The sequence below is a fragment of the Pleurodeles waltl genome, chromosome 1_2, assembly GCF_031143425.1.
Source record: "Pleurodeles waltl isolate 20211129_DDA chromosome 1_2, aPleWal1.hap1.20221129, whole genome shotgun sequence".
NCBI classification, from domain to species: Eukaryota; Metazoa; Chordata; class Amphibia; order Caudata; family Salamandridae; genus Pleurodeles; species Pleurodeles waltl.
Genome location: NC_090437.1, coordinates 875,222,768 through 875,238,726, shown reverse-complemented (window position 1 = coordinate 875,238,726; position 15,959 = coordinate 875,222,768). Strand labels below are relative to the sequence as shown.

Below are 15,959 nucleotides of genomic sequence, written 5' to 3'. Positions count from 1 at the left end.
CGAATGTGAATGTCAACAATAATCGTGATCTTGCAAAAAAATCACCAGTATCATCAATAGTAGTGGGGTCCAGGAAAAATCCCACTCTGGGAGGCGCTAAGTTAACCAGCTCATCAGTAAGAAAAAAAGGGAGCACACATGTTCTGGTGCCTCAGCCATAGGTCCGGCTGAGGAGGCAGTATTCCGTGCAGTGCTAGGTGTTATAGCACCAGGAACTACTAGGTCCACAAAGGGCGACTCATAGGAAGCATCCTGCAGCAAACGCAACCTCAATGGACACGATGGCATTGAATCCTCTTAGAGAACTCAATCAGACCTGCATCCAAAGAAGGTATGCACTGAAAGCAAGACCCTCTTCCAGTGCATGTTCGAATGGGCACGTCAAACATAAAAAAAAGGACTACACGCGATTGAGAACTAGTCTGTGACAGTGACCAGTTCGACTCCAGTTCTTCCAGGAGTGGTACTCCAAAGTACTGCATCATGCATTCACGACACAGTTGGGCTGGTGGAGGCTCCATCATTCCTCTTTGTTGTAATGGGGCAGCCATTGCAAATGAAAAACAACAACAGTAGAATAACGCCAAGGAATGCCAAATTTATTTGGAATCCCACAAAAACACTTGAAAATAGTGAGTGAATGGCTGAAAGTATAACTTCAAAGACTGACTGACAAGTGCTAACAAAACTGGAACCAGTAGCTTTAAAAAAGTGCACAATACCAGCCGTGTTGGCAGCATTAAAGATGCGACAAATCAATTCACCAAAATGTTTTGGAAAGTTGGTCTTGTTGGGACTGTATCTCTGCGTAAGACTTTGCTGCTTGGAGATCATAGGTCTGGGGGGGTCGATGTAAGCGCCCCATGTTTTTAAAATAAAAGAGCCTCCATTCTGCTCAGCTTGGCAAAAATTACATTAGAAGTAGCAATAGGAGGCCATATGTCTGCTACTTGTATCTCTTGCATGGGGCGGGGAGCACATTTCCTTATCAAGTCACAATTTGAGAGACTGAAACCATGTAGGCAATACTGGCCCTTATATCACGGCAGCCTTCATCACTTAGCATCACATAACGCCCATTTGAGAGCATCTGGAACACTGGGTGAATCAAGGGACAGGAATACCCTTGAGAGAACAAGGTAAGTTCGCTACTGAAGCATTACAAGCTTTCTGCAAGGAGAACTGTTTACAAATTATCTAATAATTCACAGAAGTCGCTCATTCACTTCTGCTAAGACCTCTTTCATACCATTGAAACATTTGTACCCGAGGGGTAGCTCCCACATCTCACAAACATAGCTGTCTCCTAGCTGCTCAAATCAGCCTACAGAAAAAGTGTTTTAAAATGAAGTAAACTGGATTGTTGAAATGGGCAGATTGATTACTCCATGTGTTACCCACACTGCTGATGGAATTTCCACCACAGTAAAAGGCAACTTTTCAAATTTTTCGATGTTAAACATGATGTAAATTGCTTTCTTCTTAGCCATTATCTTTCGCTTACGTGTCAGATTAAATGTGGCAAATAACTCTTTAGAATTGTCATGCTTCCAATGCATGCAGTCATTTTTAAGCACATGTAACGTCCAAGTCAACTGCACAGTGGACCTAAGTTGACTTTGTCCTTGATGTAAAAGTGATGTCATTTTGAATGATGTAAATTGCAGATGACACAATGTTGTTTAGTGTTTAAATGTGGTTGGACAATATGTTTGTACCAGTATTGACAACAGCTGGAGCTTTCTGTCAATTTTTCTGATCTATTTGCCTTAACCATGCTGCTACTTCCTTTTGGGAAAGCATCTAAATTTCATTATATTTTGCATATAAGACACGTCTTGCGCATGGTGTCCTGGGACCAAACAAAAAATCTTGTGAGTCTACATATTCCGACAGGAGGCCAAGGTGTTCTTTAACGGCTGTTAGTGTGGAAGATTTTAAACATTGTTGACGTAGTATGTTGTTGTGGTGACAATACCAGAGTGTTTTGTGCTGGTGCCAGCAGCTCTGTATCCAGGATACCAGACCTCACTCCACCAGCAGGCCGGGCCCGGTGGCAGAGGGAGGCAGAGCACCAGGCCTTTGGCCATGAGGACCCAGTCCTCCTTTATCACCGGCCTGCTTTGTGGCAGTGCTCACGGGACAGGCTGGTGCACAAGAGGCCTGAAACTGCACCTTCGGTGCCTACTGGCCTGGCCTGAATTCAGGCTGTCCTGTATGCAACCGATCTCGGAAGCGCTAAGCAGGATCAGGCCTGACTAACTAGGCACGACCCTGCTTAGTGCTTCTGAGATTGGGCACATTCAGGAGGACAGGGTGCCACTAGGGCAGGCGGCACTCCGCCTCCCCGGAATTTCACAGAGTTTTAATTTTTAAATCAACTTCGCGGAATTCCACTGAGTGGAACTCTGTGAGCTCTGGCCACCTATGGGTCTAAATAAAGCTTCCCTACCTTGTATTTGCCAATCTCAAGTTCCACACACACTCTTTAAGTCAACTGACTTTAACGAATATTCGTAGTCTTCTATAGCCAACTGGGAAACAAAGAAATCGGTATAACTGAGCATTTTTAACATCATGCCCAGTAAAATATTCCAACTTATCTATGTATGTTTTGGAACTCCCTACTATTGGAGTCGGACAGTTTTCCCATTGTGTGTAATTTTAAACTAATCTCTGGGTACTAGCCCTGTGCAGAAAATAATGTCTAATTACGGTAACAAAACATTTCCCCATAATTCTCAATTGTCATATTAACAACTTCACTTTCAAATACAGTTTAATATTCAAGTTTAGAAAGCATAGAATCAACAGTTTTCACATCACAGTCATTAGAAACAACTCCTGGCCTTATAATGTAATTCATAGGTACTTTAACTGCATATGGAATTTGAATCATTTCTGTGGGGCCAAAGAGATAAAATGGTACTTTATCCCAAACAATCCCATCAGCAATTGGAACAGATGAAATGTTCACAAGGGACAAGGCTTCCACAGACCTTTTGTGAGGATAGGTAAGGTTTTAAAATCTCATCCACCAGTTCAACATCAGAGCGTTCAGAAAGATAATGACCATTTATCAGCAAGAAGACATTTACAAAACCAATCCAAAGCTGAAAGGCAAGCAAAGTTAAAAGTATCTACAGATAGTACAGTGGACGAATCAAATAGTTATTTTTAAGCCACATATAGAGCTTTATTTGCTGTTGAAACAGGTGCTGCAGATGATGCTGAAGAGTTTGAAAATTGTTGACATCTGCAAAGTAACCGGAAGCAGTACTTGCAAAAACTGGAGCCGATGCAGGTAAAGAGAACTGGCAGATGTATCCCTTTGGCAGTTCGTAGTAAACAATTTCATCTTTTTTGTGTTGAATTTGAATAGTATAATTCAGAATTTTGGACATTTCCTGTTGATGATGTAGTGACGAGAATAAATGAAAGCTAATTTTCCACCCTCCCCAAGTTCGTGAAAGTATCTTCATCATTAGTAGTGTTTGTAGAGGTACATCCTAAATGGCAGTGAGAGGGGCACTGGAACTACCCAGAAGTACTCATGGTCTACTGTGCAGGACTGGCCACATGGTGCAAGTTGACATTGTCAATTGAAATTAAGCAGTTTTATTTAAAACCAGGCAGCTGTGGTAAAATGGCAGTTCTGGTACCGTGCATTCCCTAGACTGGAACTAGTGCTCTATATGATGGGCCATATTCCTTCTTTACGGCAGTTCTTTCCAACTGTAGGAATCCAGGTGGTGGATGTTGTGGGCAAATCCCTCATTCCCAAGGTGGCGAAAAGTGCAGATGAATTTTCATCACAGAACTGCTGTAATTCCTTCAAGACAGTGACACGTTCATTTATGTCAAAAGGTGTTTCTGCCGCCACAGGGCCAGAGCCATCAAGATCTGGGACATACAAAGGTATCCCAAACAGGACTTCACGCAGGGTACGTCCTCCCAAAGACCTTCTGCGCAGACTATTTAGTGCTTTATGAACTCCGTAGAAGTGGTGCAGTCAACTGTGACCTGTACCTAATACTCTAGCTGTTAAGGATTGCTTTAAGTCTTGGTTTTTCTGCTCCACAACTGAATTTCCCTTGGGATGGTAGGGAGAAGAGAAATGCAGTTGAACACCTGTTGTTGCCATGGTGCTCCAGAATGCCCTGGAGGCAAAGGTAGGACCCTAGTCTGAGTGGAATGCATATGTCCTGATAAAGACTTGCAAATCTTTAATAACAGTTTGAGCATCAGCCGATCATTGCGGCCATCCCCATAGAAATCTGGAGCATGAGTCAATAGCAACTAAAATATATTTAGGTGCACCGTCAAGTTGTAAGGGACCACAGTGGCCCAAGTACACACATTGAAGCAGTTTGTTGCAAACTAAGAGAGGTGTTTGTGGTGACCATTTGATGGTCAACCTTTTAATTTGCTGGCAGATATCACAGCAGAGAACATACTGTTTGGTCTGTTTGTATTGACCTGGCCACCAATAGTGTTTTTTCAACAGTGAGCATGGGCAGAAGCAACCCCCTCCTGCGCTGCTGTGATGATATCTAATCTCTGGTCTTGGCTGGGGATCAAACGATCACCCACCACTGGCATTTTTGCAAATGCAATGTTTTGGGCACTTAAGTGATAGGAATATTTTGCAGGAAATGTTTTATGTAAGGACTTTGTCAGCTAAAGCCTTCACAGCAACCAGTGTTTCATCATCAAGCCACAGACAAGAACTAGTAATTCTAACAACAAAAGCTGTAGCAACTGCAGATTCGGCTGCTTCATCAGCCAAAGTATTTCCTACAATGAGTATTCCAGCACGTTGGTGACCCAATGTATGAGCTACATGAGCCTTTGGTAGCTTGTCTTTAAGATCTTCTACCTTCCCCTACAAGAATTTGTGTGTGATGGCATTCCCTTTCAAATCTCTGAACCCGTTTAGGTGCCAATAGTGTGAGTATTCATTAAAGGACTGGACACAGTAGAACAAATTACACACAATCAAAGTAGAAAGTTCAGGATCTATGTGTTCCAGTGCCAAGATTAGAGCCTTAAGCTCTGCAAGTTATGCTGTGCAGTCCCCAAGGGTCTGTGTGTAGGTATGTTGAGAGAGGAATTTGCCATCCCTCACTATCCCGCTAAGGGCTGCGCAAGCTGCAGAGTGTTGGTGTTTGGTACCTACGGCTGGATGGGCTGAACCATCAGTATAAATGATCCAATATTGTTTGAGGCAAAATGTTAGTGGACATGGGATATTCTAGTTCATATTGAAGAAATTCTTGTTGGTGAAGATTTGGATCAAAAACCTTATCAACCTCAGTAGTGGTCAGAGACGATGCCCATTGAATACAGCGTGTATGTAAAGCTTTTACATTTGGTACACTAGCTTTGGTGACAGCCTCAAAACCCGGTATTGGGGCAGTGACAATGATGCGTTTGCCCTGGGCAAGATGTGTCTCTCTTGAGACAGCCATTTAAAGAGCAGTCAGTATTTTTTCTGTGGGTGCAAAACGCTGTTCAGCATAGGAGTACAAATGTGATTTGTATGCTATGCGTACGGTGTCACCCTCATTGAATGTTACATAGGTGACCCCATTGGCACCAGGAATTACCCTGATGACCACGTTTATTTTGTTGTCACGTGTGTGTAAGTGTCTTGCTTCAAGCATGTCTAGTTGTAATGCTCTGAGAATGCTTATATGTTCAGGTGTCCAATGTTTGCTTGTGAACTCTGGATGAAGTCGTTAAAAGGTTTTACGCATTTTGCATATTCTGGAATGTGTTATACCGAAGTTTTAAAAAACCAACAAAAAAAAACCACTAATGGCTAGTTTTTGATGGTATTGGGAGGTTGTTGCTGTGTGCATTTTTTTTAGAAAGTGGGGTGTGAGGCACTTTCCCTCATCTGATAGAAAAGCAACGTTTTTTTGAAATTGAATTTGTAGCCTTGAGTGGCGAATCCCAGAACACAGGAATCCATCTGGGCCAAATGTATGATGAGGTCGTTGTAGGAAAGCACCATCTTGCCTAGTATGTTACCCCCATTTTTACTGTATGTATGTTTGTTTTTGCCTATGTGTCACTGGGATCCTGCTAGTCAGGACCCCAGTGCTCATAAATTATGCCCTGTATGTGTTCCCTGTGTGGTGCCTAGCTGTTGACTGTTGGGGACACTTGGACTCAGCTCCTGTGTTCCAGGGACCATGCTCATCAGGATGCAAGGGGACCCAGAAGACTGGTGATGCCGAAGCATTCTGGTATTGGGGGGACAATTCCATGTATCCCCGGGTCTCCAGCACAGAGCCCGGGTACTGCCAAACTAACTTTCCGGGGTCTCCACTGCAGCTACTCCTGCTGGCAACCCCTCAGACAGGTTTCTGCCCCCATGGGGCCTAGGCAGCATGGTCCCAGGAAGGCAGAACAAAGGATTTCCTCTGAGAGAGGGTGTTACACCCTCTCCCCTTGGAAATAGGTTTGAAGGGCTGGGGAGGAGTAGCCTCCCCCAGCCTCTGGAAATGCTTTGATGGGCACAGATGGTGCCCTCTCTGCATAAGCCAGTCTACACCGGTTCAGGGATCCCCCCAGCCCTGCTCTGGCAGGAAAGGGGAGTGACCACTCCCCTGACCAGCACCTCCCAGGGGAGGTGCCCAGAGCTCCTCCAGTGTGTCTCAGACCTCTGCCATCTTGGACGCAGAGGTGTGTGGGCACAATGGACAGCTCTGAGTGGCCAGTGCCAGCAGGTGAACTCAGAGACCCCTCCTGATAGGTGCTTACCTTTCTCAGTAGCCAATCCTCCTCTGAGGGCTATTTAGGGTCTCTCCTGTGGGCTATTCCTCATATAACGAATGCAAGAGCTCACCAGAGTTCCTCTGCACTTCCCTTTTCGACTTCTGCCAAGGATCGACCGCTGACTGCTCCAGGACGCCTGCATAACCGCAACAAAGTAGCAAGAAGACTACCAGCAACATTGTAGTGCCTCATCCTGCCGGCTTTCTTGACTGTTTCCTGGTGGTGCATGCTCTAAGAGCTGTCTGCCTTCAACCTGCACTGGAAGCCAAGAAGAAATCTCCCGTGGGTTGACGGAATCTTCCCCATGCTAACGCAGGCACCAAGCTTCGGCATCACCAGTCTTCTGGATCCCCTTGCATCCTGATGAGCATGGTCCCTGGAACACGGGAGCTGAGTCCAAGTGTCCCCAACAGTCCAGTGGCCTTTCTGTCCATTTTTGGTGGGGGTAAGTACTTGCCTCCCCACGCCAGACAGTAATCCTGTGTACTGCATGAACTGCAGCTGCTCGGGCTTCTGTGCGCTTTTGCAAGACTTCCTTCGTGCACAGCCTAACCCCGGTACCCAGCACTCCGTCCTGCATTGTCCAACTCGCTGAGTTGGACTCCGACATCGTGGGACCCTCCTTTGTGACTCTGAGTCGACCTCTGTCCTCAGATCTTCTAAGTGCCTGTTCAGGTGCTTCTGCGGGTGTTCCCTGCTTCTGCGTGGGCTCTCTGTGTTGCTGAGCGCCCCCTCTGTCTCCTGCTCCAAGGGGCCACCTCCTGGTCCTTTCTGGGCCCTAGCAGCACCCAAAATCCTCAACCTGCGACTCTTGCAGCTAGCAAGGCTTGTTTGCGGTCTTTCTGCGTGGAAACAACTCTGCATCCTCCAGCACACCGTGTGACATCTTCTGACCAAAGGAGAAGTTCCTGGCACCTTCCGTTGTTGCAGAATCTTTGGCTTCTTCCACCAGGAGGCAGCCCTTTTGCACCTTCATCCGGGGTTTAGTGGGCTCCTGCCCCCCGGACACTTGCCTTTATTACACTTTATTTTTAGTAACTCTGAATATTGTGATTCTTATGATATAGTGCTATATGATATAAGTGGTATGGTAGGAGCTTTGCATGTCTCCTAGTTCAGCCTAAGCTGCTCTGCTATAGCTACCTCTATCAGCCTAAGCTGCTAGAAACACCTCTATTCTACTAATAAGGGATAACTGGACCTGGCACAAGGTGTAACTACCACAAGGTACCCACTATAAGCCAGGCCATCCTCCTACAGTCGTCGTCTGTGAGATAGATGGCATTGACATAAGACAATGCCTCAGAAAGCAATATCATGTAATATTGATGTTACACAGGCTGAGAACAATCCTGTACTGTTCTCATACACTTGAGCCAAGCGCAGTGAAAGCACTTAAATCCCTGCTTTCAGGCGCTAGATCTTGGCAGAAAAAAACATTGAAAATATCCAAGGTTGTTTTGTATTTTTTGCCCACTTTATTGTTAACAAGTGCTGTGCTGTGTGCATTTCCTATTGCAAATGTGTGTGAAAGACTGTTACAGTGTCTGTAATCTAAGACTATCCTATAGGAATGGTCCAGCTTAGCTATGGGAAACAAAGGGTTATTCATTGGTGATACACAGGTTTCAATTACTCCCTGGTACTCAAGTTGCAAGAGTACTTCTCTCACTGGTCCTTTAGCCTCATGTTTAATGAGATATTATGGTTGGAACTATGGGGTTGACCTAAAAGGGAATCCTCTTATCATGTTATACCTATCCCACCCCACATTGTTGCTGTACAGCGATGGAGCCTGCGCCAATGCCCAGTCTGCAGTGTAAGCTTCTTTTACTGCATGTGGAACAAGAACTGAGAAAGAAGGCAATATGATATATTCCCCTTGTTGGGAGGTTATGGACAAATTCAGTTGACCAATCTTTTTCTGCCATAAGGATGTCATAACTAAGTGTTAATGTTCCCCAATGTATACTTTAAATGTGCACTCGGTCTCCCTCAGTTTGATTTTTTTTAGTTTGTAAACCTTGTTGCGTGGGGAGGATGCACCTGTCCACAGTTTCAACTTCAAGAAAGTTGTTAGTTACTGTCACGTCCAGAAGCTCTGGCGAACTGTTGTGACCTCTACCGCGCTGTCAAGTAGAGTCACTGCCCACGCCCTGTTCTTCAGTAATGTTCTTAATATATGTGGCATGTTTAGCCGAAATGGCCGCAACATTTTTCTTTTTAAAAATGGGGAAGATTCTCTTCCTTAAGTTTCCCCATTTCTAAGGTTGTTTTGTTTCTTAGAGGTCTTCAAACGTGGTGATGCTCCTTTTTTCTGTTACCTTTGTTAGTTTTTTTTTTTTCTTTTCCCAGTGCATTTTTTAACCCTTGTAATTGTGGTTTACCTGCTCCGTCTACCACACTAACCCTACCTATACTACTAGTGTAGGTTTCAGTGATAATCTTAGGGAGCTTGCGTTTTTGGTTTTATTGAGAAACATCTCAGAGCCGCTAGTATACTGCCAATGCTACTGCTTCCCCTTAAGATGACTTAATATAATTGAGGACACTGCAAAATTGCCCAATAATTTCATCCCCAAGTTCAGGGCAGGGACAGCCTCGTATTCATCTTGAATTTGTTTTAACACTTCCAGAAGATTCACAAGTGTTCGGTAGTGTAGAGTGCAGCAAATACTGCACCCCATGAGGCACAATTGTCCACTGAGTGAACCATCCCAAAGAACAAGCACATTGTCAGAATTCTATGTTTATCTCAGGGTCCCATATGGGGAAACACTGCTTGCAGTGCGCTCACTTTCTGTGCTAACCAAAACGGAATTTCTTCACCTTTACCTTACCCATTATAGAATGCAAAGTCACAGGATTGATCCCTGCTGTAGCCAAATGTTTTTGCACTGAAGCAGCCCTCGCTGGGGCAGTGGTTAAAGTCTGTATTAAACATCTATATAGTTCTACTAAATGATTACGTAAGCGTCGCAGTTCCGCCACTGTCATGGTTCCTACATTAGGATGTGATGTGTATGTGGCCAGTTCTGCCCATATAGGTCCTTCATTACTTATGGGACCTAATCTAATGTGGTAGGGCACCATCATCCAATTCTGGTGGTATTGATAAGATAAGGATATTTCTAAATATTCATATGGTCCGTATTGTGGTGGTAAAATTGCTACTGTGTAATCGTGAAATGTATGTGAGTTCCCATCTGCTACTGGAAAGGTGACCCAGGAATAGAAAATGTCCTTTCAGTACACTCTGTGCAGAAATGTAACTTTCCCGCTCTCATAAATGAGCCCATAATTGAATAGATGTTGTGTGAGAGGTTGTCTCATATTTGCTGCAATTGCTACTCGTTGAGGGGCCCCCATATTTAAAACGGTTGTTTCAGAGATAGAAACACCAATTTGGGAAAATCCTTGAACAGCCAAGTCTAAGATAGGTACTACCTATTTAGCTGAGTAAGATATTGCCCAAATACCACAAACATCTCTGTATGAGGTGAATAGGGTGCCTTTAGCATGTAAAGAGACAGAGATACTTGGGAGGCCCGAGGCTAGTGCCTAACCAACGTTGGTGGTGCCACGTCATAGGACTCCCGCCATGGAGATAAGACTGCTGGTTTTGGGCGGCAGCACCACTGTGTGGGGGACTGAGCCAATCCCACACTGTGTGAAAGGTGTCACCCTAACCTTTCAGTTAACTAGCAGCACCTCACCCAAACCTAGAAAGTAAAGGTGATTTGTGACAGCCTGACGCATGACACTTTGACTCGGAAAGTTGTGGTAGAAGAGACCTTACCCCTTTGTCTCAGTTACAAAAGTCTCATACATGCAATGATAAACTGATGCAGAACGTGGTTCAATATGTATTATTGAAGCAACTGTGTTCTGTGCGATTATTAGAAAAATTAAACATAATACAATTATCGTTGTGACCATGAGCGTGAAACACATTTTTTAAAAAAACAGCATCCTGGCACATTTGTGAATATAAAATCCCTACCTATACTTCTAAAATCCACATGAGAGCATAGCACAAGCTTCTCTGCCTGTACTAATCTCTGAAAGGAAGCCCCTCCCCCATACCTGAATAATAAGCAGGGGTTTGCCTGGTGGCTGGAGTGACGAAGCCAAGTTCAGCAGAGCTGCGCCAACATTGTATAGTGTAAGATGGATGGCTGGATTGTCCCCTCTAACCTCATTTTTGACAGTCAGATGCTTTTATCACAAACCGTTGTGTTGTACTGCGAACTGGCCTGACATAGTGCATCTTTTCTGTGTAAGGCAGTCTTCATATTCTTGGACAGGCAATACTTTGTAGCTTATCATATACAGACTTGAGCAGAGCACAAGAAGAGAACGTCGTGCCAAAGAACTAGTAACAATTCCTGCATGGAAAAGCAACTGATTTAAAAAAAAAAAAAAAAAAAATGCCTGCTAATAGAAAGCCATGCTGAAATAATAAAAAGGATAAATGAAACACATTAGATAAAAGGGCACAGACCTGAATGCTAGAATGTGTGCCCAAGCAAGGCACTAAAATAACCCACAACATGGGGTGGCATGAAATGCTAAAGCAAGCCTTAGACCCCTAATGTACAACCATTGGAGTAAACTCTGGACACAAGACACAAGCCCTTTAGAACCACTGACCGTCCATGTATGCCATTTTCATGCAGAGGCTGCATGAACAGTCAACGGTAACCAAATGTTATTTGAAAAAGTGCCCTCTGGTGGACAAAAGGTGGCATGTTTGGTGCTTTATAAAGGAAAATGTAATATAATTGTACGGTGTGTGCAGTTTCCTCATTGCCAATAATCTGGTTCACTCCCATTATCAAGAATCCTTTTTACTTTACACATATATTTTCTACCATACACTTTTAAAATATTGCCTGTGCCCTTGTTGCTAACTATCAAGATACAATACCTCTTTGGTATTTAGCAGAAGGCTAAGCCACGCCACTGACTTTTAGTGCTCTTTTTTCCGCGTAAGTCAGTGTTTTATCTGAATAAAAGATTTGTAATAGATTTTAATGGTTTCGTTAACTTATGTTTTTTCTTAGGTTGGAGCCTGCATTGTGAACTCTGAGAATAAGATCGTTGGAATTGGATATAACGGAATGCCTAATGGTTGCAGTGATGATGCTCTTCCATGGGCAAGGGCAGCTGCAGATAAACTGGATACAAAATATCCTTACGGTAGGCCACTCTGTATGGTGTCAGTTACTTGGTGTTAAAAATGATAACCTCAGTTATCTTGTCCATACCATTAACCTTGCCTCAGGCTCATGCTTTTAGACAAAGATAAACTGTCAGACAATACTCGAAGCTGCAATTGACATTCCATTCTGAAGCACCGTCAAAAAAGGCCTGACCCAAAACTGCTATGTATGTGTGGTTGAGGGAAGAGGTATGTGGTGGTTGGGAGGGGAAAATCAAGGGAGTTTGGTGGAAGAATGCTGGAAGTGGTCCTGTGGGAGCAAGATTTGACAGGTAGTGAGAATGTAGGGGATGAATGTGTGAAAAAGACCTGATGCAAGGGTGGGGCGGGGAGTATGGAGTTTCCACCTGGGCTTTGTGAGTGTGATGTTGCCACTTTAATACATCCCTTTTCATTCCCCCAACTCACGCTTCCAGTTGGCTGTAGTCTCCTGTCTTTCCCCATGGATACATACTATTGACTGATTTTCCCAAATGCTGCCCATGTCACACTTTTCAAACTGTGTAGTCCGTCCACTATTTTTGTGTAAGACATTTGAATCTTTCTGTGCGCTCACAGTGTTATACTGAGGTTAGTTCAACTTTCTGCCATTGCCCGTTAATTTCTCCAAGCAAAAACAATTGCCTACTTTTAAGAAAAGGTTGGCACTTCTTCAGAGAACAACAAATTCAAAGAATATAAAACATATCATCTTTTAAAAACCTGGGCTTTAATTTGTATAGTACAGTTTGTTTTTGGTTGCAGCCTATTGACCAACCCAAAGTACTTTATGTAAAGAAGTTCTTCAAAGAAACATTCTATCTGATGACTGTTTTCCTTCCTCAGTCTGGGATGTTCCTCTCACCTCTCCCTTGCCCTGATCAAAGTGTGTTTGCCATAACTTGTCCTGTCTCATTTTTGTTCACTTTTTCTGAGCACTTAAGGTAATGTGCATCCTGGGGGCCAATTACAGGCATTAAAATCATTCAAGAGGATTTGTGAATTCATGTCATGTGGCCACAGAATTTTACATGTACCTTTTAACAATGTACATGATACCAAGCATGATGCTAATAAAAGGCTAGTAAAAGAGGAATCAAAAATAGTTAACTAAGTTAGAACACCTTATGGGGTCTGTCAATATTTTGATCAAAAATCAAATGTATGTCCCAGCGCTTATATTTAAAAAAAATCTCTGCATTTGAAACCACACCTTCAACAGTTGTCTCTTTTTGCAAAACACTTTCTGACACTGATTTTTCACATTTGACTTTTTTGCTCACACATACCCGGTGATCACCAGTTGAGCGAATTTGCTACAATCACTGTGATATATGAGAGAGGCATGAGTGATATGGGATGAGTGGAGAAAGAGAAGGATGACCAGGAATGCAGGAGAGAGGGTGTGCAGACTAGAAGAGCATTAATGGCTAAGAAAAGAGGAGGGTGTGTGAGAGGAGGGAAAGGTTGGTACGATGTGTGAAGTCAAGAAAATAGATGGGCAAATAAAGAAAAGGATCACCTCAGAGAAAGGGAGATGTTTAAGGAGAAGGATTTATTTTGTAAAAGGAGGATAGGAAAGAATGGAAAAAATTGTTAAAGAGGGCAAACTGTTGACTATTAGAGGACAGGTTAGGGAATGATTGGGGAAGGAGAGCTGTTGGGGTCAGGAAAAGAGGGATGAATGATGAAAGAAAAGTAGAGGATAGGTTAGTTCCTGAATAAGGAGAGCAAGAGAGGTATGGGAAAATTGAATAAAGAGAAGAGGTACAGATAGGATGGCAAAAGAGGAGGATGAGCAAATGACAGAGCTTTTAGCAGATAGGGAGAGAAGACAGGAATAGGTGAGAGGGCGATGGAATGGACAGGGTATAAAAGACAAGAGAAGAAGGGTGCGACCTTGGTAGAGGAAGAGAAAATGGGTAAGAAGAGGACTGATGAGTAGAAAGGATGTTTTAGCAAGGGCAGAGAGCAGAGGCAGGTCAAGGAGTGGAGGGGTGGTTTGCTGAGAAGGAGCAAGGATGGTTCGAGAAAGCAACGGAGAGAGGATGTGAGGAACAGAATGAGTGAGGGAGAGTATAAATGGCTTAAGATAGGATTGGCTGTCTGGAGAGAGGATAAGGTGGGAAGAGGATTTTGTATGCAACTGTGGAATGGAGCAGAGGAGCATGGGAAGTGAAGGAGCGGTGGTTAGAGGATGGAAAAGGAACAAGATGCAGGTGAACAAGTTAGGATATCAGGAGATGAAAGTGTTTGGAGCGCATTTCAGTGGAAAAGAGGGCAGGACAGTGCAGTAGATTAGAGAATAGGGAGGGATATAGGTAAAACACTGTTGTTAGTATGTGAGATGGAAGGATATTGAGTATGAGGAGGATAAGAAGCTGTGAGCTTATGCAAGTATTGGATAGTATGGTAGGGAGTAGGATCGGGGAAAAGAGGAGGTTATACATCAGCTTCCCTTTTGATGGGACTTTGTTTCCTTATATGTTTGTTGCCCTGTTTAAAAACCCACTCTTGCATGCTAAAGCTTGTATGTGTATTTTCAAACGTTTATTGGTTTGGGCATGTCTAATGAGATGTGTGTGTCTGGGGGCTGTGATCTTGAACTAAACTTGAGTGGATCAGGATAGAAATTGTGATCTTTACTATTTAATCTCACTGTCGGTAGAACGGAAACGGACAGAGACACAGTGCAATCTGCGGGAGCAGTTGTCTGGCTTTTTTTCCCTTTCCATGGAGCACGATTAGAATCACCTTAAGGTCTGCATGTTATTTCTCAAGTTGGCAAGTAGGAAAATTACATTTTGAAGCCTGGTACATCAAATTAGCATCCTTTCATGAAGATTGCAAGCAGCCTACTGTGTTTGATGCCTGCATGACAGAAAATCCATAAATAAGTACATCTCAGCACAAGCTGTACAGCAAGAATGTCTGCTTCAAATGCCCCATCTTTCTGAAGATGCCATTTTTGTAATAGATTACAGGAAAGCTGCCCAAGCCAAGGTAGTACACTAGTCCTCTATAAATGCAATATACTGTGCTGCACAGTTTGTGTACAAGGCAATTAAACCCCAGCTAACTATGTCATGATTTCTTGTGGGTTGTACATCATGATATTTAATATGTCCATCACTACTCTCCAAAGACCTGACTTTAAATAATATGTCTCCCTGAGTGGCTTTTTAAGGTTAATTCCCAAGAGGAGTCATTGCTTGAAGCCCAGCCTCCGGTCATATCTCTCTCCCCTTTATGGCACAAAGAGAAACACACCACCCCCTGTTGTATCCGTGCATGTAAATGTAACTGGCGAGAGTGGAGACTCCGTTTCTTTGCTCAGAGTAGAAACACATATGCGTGGGAATAGTTGGTGTAGAAGAGTATGGGTTAAAAAATCATGCCCCTCACATGTTTTTTTTAGTTTGTAACCTGCAGATTGTGACTAAAAGTATTCTGTTACCTGTCGAAAGGCTATGCCCTACCTATTTCTAGTGATTTAAAAAATGCAAGATAGTCTCAGTGCCTACAAGGTGACTTTTTCTTCTTGCAGAATTCCCTTTACACGACACATAAAGGTACCACTTTGCTACAGATAGATTCTATGGCACTAACCCTACAGGCGTAAACTGTAAAACTTCGCACTTGTATAGCGCACTACTCACCCGTTAGGGTCTCAAGGCGCTGTACGCATACCGCTGTGGAACCCCTCCTGGCTTTTCCCTGTGAGGAACCCACTCCTGGACAGCCCCAGGGTGAAGCCAGGAATCCAAGCGCTGTGAGGGCCGTTGTGGAGATGAAGCAAGCTATTGCCCAGAGTGGGACCCATTAATTAGATTAGGCACCAAGGCGAGAATTATCTGGTCCAAGGGAATTGAGCCCAAGGCCCGCCGAGGTGGGAATTGAGCCCAAGGCCCGCCGAGGTGGGAATTGAACCCTGGTCCCGGGCCAGATCTCTGCATCAGGGTTTGCCGCT

General features: G+C 43.8%; 1 protein-coding gene across 1 annotated transcript in view; it reads left to right on the top strand.

Moving 5' to 3' along the window:
- The window catches only part of DCTD (dCMP deaminase), a 168,556-nt gene that overhangs the window by 63,639 nt on the left and 88,958 nt on the right, over window positions 1-15,959 (top strand). Inside the window, exon 3 of the mRNA XM_069199245.1 lies at window positions 11,853-11,988. Coding sequence (XP_069055346.1) covers window positions 11,853-11,988 — 136 coding nt within the window. The remainder of the gene's footprint in view (window positions 1-11,852; window positions 11,989-15,959) is intronic.